At 42.2% G+C, this 5,000-nt stretch overlaps 1 protein-coding gene across 1 annotated transcript in view; it reads left to right on the top strand.

Annotated features, from left to right (window-relative positions):
* The window catches only part of LOC122257393 (sodium-dependent phosphate transport protein 2B), a 20,794-nt gene that overhangs the window by 14,269 nt on the left and 1,525 nt on the right, over positions 1-5,000 (top strand). Inside the window, exons 4-10 of the mRNA XM_043022657.2 lie at positions 2,687-2,815; positions 3,079-3,164; positions 3,497-3,602; positions 3,745-3,860; positions 4,034-4,337; positions 4,477-4,629; positions 4,819-4,943. Of these exons, the coding sequence (XP_042878591.2) occupies positions 2,687-2,815; positions 3,079-3,164; positions 3,497-3,602; positions 3,745-3,860; positions 4,034-4,337; positions 4,477-4,629; positions 4,819-4,943 (1,019 nt within the window). The remainder of the gene's footprint in view (positions 1-2,686; positions 2,816-3,078; positions 3,165-3,496; positions 3,603-3,744; positions 3,861-4,033; positions 4,338-4,476; positions 4,630-4,818; positions 4,944-5,000) is intronic.

Raw genomic sequence — 5,000 nt, 5'->3', positions numbered from 1 at the left:
GTTATTTCGTTATTGACATTAACAAAATCATAGAAATATTCAGTAACTTGTCTCCTTTAGTATGACTTGCCTCAGGTAAGAATGGACCTTGCCCGCAGGCAAAAATAACAGTACCCATATACAACAATAATACAATAGTTTTATATCCACACATACACGCTCAGATATCCGTGCATGTCCGAACACACACACACACACACACACACACACACACACACACACACACACACACACACACACACACACACACACACACACACACACACACACACACACACGTACACAGATAGGTCGGCAGGTAGAGAGGGAAACAGGTACAGAGACGCGCAGTGAAAGCTGATGGTAACTGCACTTAGGAACCTCAGTGACAGCCTCAAGGTCGGAGATGACCAGGGAATCCTACTTTTTGTCTACATCCAACGGCTACGGCGGCTGACCTGCCTGTAAGAGGAAGAGCAAGGAGTGTAGTCGCTAGGCGCGGGAAGGTGCGACTACCTTGAGATCGCCAGGGTGCGTTGGTGCTGGCGGGAGGAGGTCGCGGAAGAATCCTCCGTTTATCGTGTGTGTGTGTGTGTGTGTGTGTGTGTGTGTGTGTGTGATTGTGTTTTTCTGTGAGTTGTGTGAGTGTGCTTCTGTTTTTATTTGTGTTTATGAGTGGTGTGTATGCTTATTTTTGTTTGTTCGTGTGTGGGTGCAAGTGCCCAAAGACATATAATCTATGTCTGAAAAAAAGACTTTTTACGCGTCTCCTAAAGCAAACAGACACCGAAGGTCACTTATGTTCGCATACACATTAATAGGATCTCTGAAAATAAGGGTTCTGCGCGATGGAATGACCAAGGTTGCCTCATTCCTCCCTCTCGCTCCTGCTAGGCCCTTTCCAGGCTCCCCCTTCCAGGCTCTCCCCCTTCCAGGCTCTCCCTCTTCTCCGTGTCGTGCCTCCTCCCTTGCCCGCCCTTTACCCCTCCCTCCCTCCCTTCCTCCCTTCCCGGTGCTTTAGCTCGTTTCATCTCTCTCTCACTATCTATCTATATTTCTTTCTCTCTCTCTCTCTCTCTCTCTCTCTCTCTCTCTCTCTCTCTCTCTCTCTCTCTCTCTCTCTCTCTTCCTCCCTCCCTCCCTCCCTTCCCGGTGCTTTAGCTCGTTTCATCTCTCTCTCACTATCTATCTATATTTCTTTCTCTCTCTTTCTCTCTCTTCTCTCTCTCTCTCTCTCTCTCTCTCTCTCTCTCTCTCTCTCTCTCTCTCTCTCTCTCCCTCTCTCTCTCTCTCCCTTCTCCTCTCCTCTCTCTCCTCTCCTCCTCCTCCTCCCTTCCTCCTTCCTCCCTTCCTCTTCCTCCCCTCCTCCTCTCCTTCCCTCCTTCCTCCTCCTCTCCTCCTCCCTTCCCTTTCCTCCTTCCCTTTCCCTCCCTCTCTTCCTCATCCCTTCCCTTTCCCTCCCCCTCCCTCCCTCTTCCTCATCCCTTCCCTTTCCCTCCCCCTCCCCCTCTCCCTTTCCCTCTCCCTCTCCCTCTCCCTCTCCCTCTCCCTCTCCCTCTCCATAATCATAACACGGCCTACCCCCTTTTGCCTTTTCCCCCATTCCCGTAGGGCAAGGTCTATGAGCACCTACTAATCACTTGATAATTAGTGTGTGTGTGTGTGTGTGTGTGTGTGTGTGTGTGTGCAGCTTGTGTGTCACAACGTCAGAATTATTTGAGCGAAACGGGAATCCTTGATGTTCTTATCAGTCCTGGAGACGGATGGCCATGAGCGACCTCCTGATCTCATGGCCGTGTGATAGACGAAGATAAGCATCACAAAATTATCCTGAACAATTATTCCGTATTTTTTGTTCGCGTGCGCGCGCAGGCACGCACACACACACACACACACACACACACACACACACACACACACACACACACACACACACACACACACACACACACACACACACACACACACACACACACACACACACACACACACACACACACACACACACACACACACATACACACACACACACACACACACACACACACACACACACACACACACACACACACACACACACACACACACACACACACACACACATATGCATATGCATATGTGGAAAGAGAGAGAGAGAGAGAATGAGAATGAGAGGGGGGGGGGGATTGCATGCGTGTATGCTTGTTGGAGGAGATGCTTGAGATATTTAAAGAAACAAAAAATATGGCCCACCACACTCGGGACTTTCCCCCAAAAAGGCTCTATAAATACTCATCCAAAAGGACACACACTCTGGCAACAAGTGGCATTTACTGCAATATCTTTTTCAGGACAAATCATCACAAACTTAGAAACAAGGATATCCAGTTATTTGTGTATATATGTTGCTTTGGGAAGTTAACTGGTATTTTCAAGTATAAGAATCAGTTCACTTTTAAAAGACGTACCGAAGGCATTTGACCTTTTACTGATAGTCAAGAGGAGATATTGCAACACTGCAAGGGACAATCCCCAACCAAACCTGCAAAAAAAAAGTAAAATTCCTCCAGCTATTGCACACGTTCTAGAATACTTGTCTTTAGGTGATTTTTCCAGACTTTTCTTATCATTGTGTGATTCTTACAACTACACTCCTCACCTAAAATAAACACTCCCATAGCTATTGATGATCAGAATATTAATGATGTTCACACTTGGTACTTTGCAGGTGATGTCTTGAGCAACGAATATGTAAGGAACCCAATCGTGGGGTTGATGATTGGAATCCTGGTGACTGTGCTGGTGCAATCTTCATCAACTTCTACCTCTATTATCGTGTCTATGGTCTCAGCTCAGCGTGAGTATTTATTTTTGCTTAACTGCATTACTTCAAATATGGATAAAGGATGTTAGAATATATACTTAAACAGAATTTCACATTGCATAATCATGATTTAACAGATTTTTTAGTTTTATATTATATATTAGAAACATATAAGAAAGGCCTAGCAAGTAATATAACAAGAATGCAATAGAAGTGCTCTTCATATTACTATTTTCCTAAACTATCTGTTAGCTTGGACATTCCGCAAACTAAAATCTTCCTTTTTTATTCTATAGTTTTGGATGTCCATGTGGCTGTACCCATGATTATGGGATCTAACATCGGAACTTCTGTTACCAACACCATCGTCTCTCTAACTCAGGTAAGAAAAGGAAATACCAGTACAATTTATTTGAATTAATGACACTTATTTCAGTCAACAAGATATATTGATAAGATTGACAATAATGCATAGTGCACAGAACATGATTTATGGATATATTTCATGTTATATTCTGTCTTGAAATAGTGAACCAGATTATATTAACATTTGATTTAGAGTTAGGGTAACTTTTCCTAAGTAGCTGCCATTCAGTTATATACCTTCATGACACTCAAATAGAACCCAAGCTCACATACATGGACGCAAACACTCACATGCACACACATCAGCATACATTCTCATGCACATCTTAATGATCATTATACTTACAGGTAGGAGATCGAAATGAATTCCGTAGGGCCTTTGCCGGAGCCACTGTTCACGACATGTTCAACTGGCTGTCTGTGATTACCCTCCTCACAGTTGAAGTCATAACTGGTAATTGTCTTTTTTTACATTTATGTTTATATTTGCATATAAATGTGTTTTATTTATACATTTTCCATATATAGAGATTCTGTTCTAAACATCATATAAGAACATGCAAGGAATTTTAGCTAACTTATTTTTTGAATTTCAGGATTGCTGGAAAAGATGACAACAGCCATGGTAGCAGATCTGGGATGGGCAACAGGAGGAGGAGAAGTTAAGCTTTTGAAATATCTCACTGAACCATTCACTAAAATTGTTATTCAGGTAAGTTCTTTGATTATTTACATGTACTTGAAAATATCCTCTCTAAACTTCAGACATTCTCATAAGAAATTATCAAAGAGACGTCCCTGACAGTGATAACAATGTGATTTTTGAATATGTTAATTTGAGTATTTGTTTTAGTAATCTAATTTGATTATTATTACATTTGACAGCTGGATAAGGAGGTACTGTATGCATGGGGTACAAACCAAGGTCCTCTCGCCAATGAAACTTCACTGATCAAGCGTTATTGCAAGAAGGAATGTTTGGAAGCATCAACTGTGGCACCTTTTGCTTTAACAACAACAGCAGCGAGCGAATGCGAGAAAGTTGGCGTACCACACTCCTGCCACTTCCTGTTCTACGAGACCTCGCTGACAGACTCCCAAGTTGGCATTATCCTGCTCATTGGATCTCTCTTGATCCTGTGCACAGCTCTTGTCTTGATTGTCAAGATTCTCAACTCCATGATGAAAGGTACACTACAGCTGTGTGGTTGCAACAGACTTCAAACAAAGTCAGGCAGCTTAGTGAATGTATTGGTACTGTGTTTTATTCCAAAAGCCTTAATCTGGCTTTGGCTTGCTGTATAATAACTCTTGATTTTTTTCTACAGGAAAAATGGCAATGATCATTAAGAAGACCATTAATGCTGACATCCCATATGTACCCTGGCTTACTGGATATATTGCTATCATTGTTGGAGCTTTGATGACATTCCTTGTTCAGTCATCTTCAATCTTCACTTCAACACTTACACCCCTTATTGGTATGTTACCTATATTGTTCATATTCTGGAAATGAAGTATGATGTGTGTATTTTTTTTTACATTATATGTTTAGCCTTTCCCACATTAGGCTTATTAACCAAGAAGTTAGGAAGTTGCTAGTTCATTTTTTGCTTTTTGTTAATACTGTTTTTACCATAAGAAAAATTCACAGGAATCCCACATTTCAGGTATTGGTGTTATCTCTGTGGAAAGATCATACCCCCTCACACTTGGCAGTAATATAGGAACAACTACAACAGCTCTCCTGGCAGCTATGGCAGGCGAGGGAACGGGACTTGTTTATGCTATACAGGTGAGTTATAAGAGATATCTTGATTCATTGATTGTGCTTTTCATGGTATTGAAAGTG

This window comes from Penaeus japonicus, unplaced genomic scaffold, assembly GCF_977035675.1.
Source record: "Penaeus japonicus unplaced genomic scaffold, GWHDUDI00000001_assembly GWHDUDI00000013, whole genome shotgun sequence".
NCBI lineage: Eukaryota > Metazoa > Arthropoda > Malacostraca > Decapoda > Penaeidae > Penaeus > Penaeus japonicus.
This window is presented reverse-complemented; position numbering and strand designations above follow the sequence as displayed.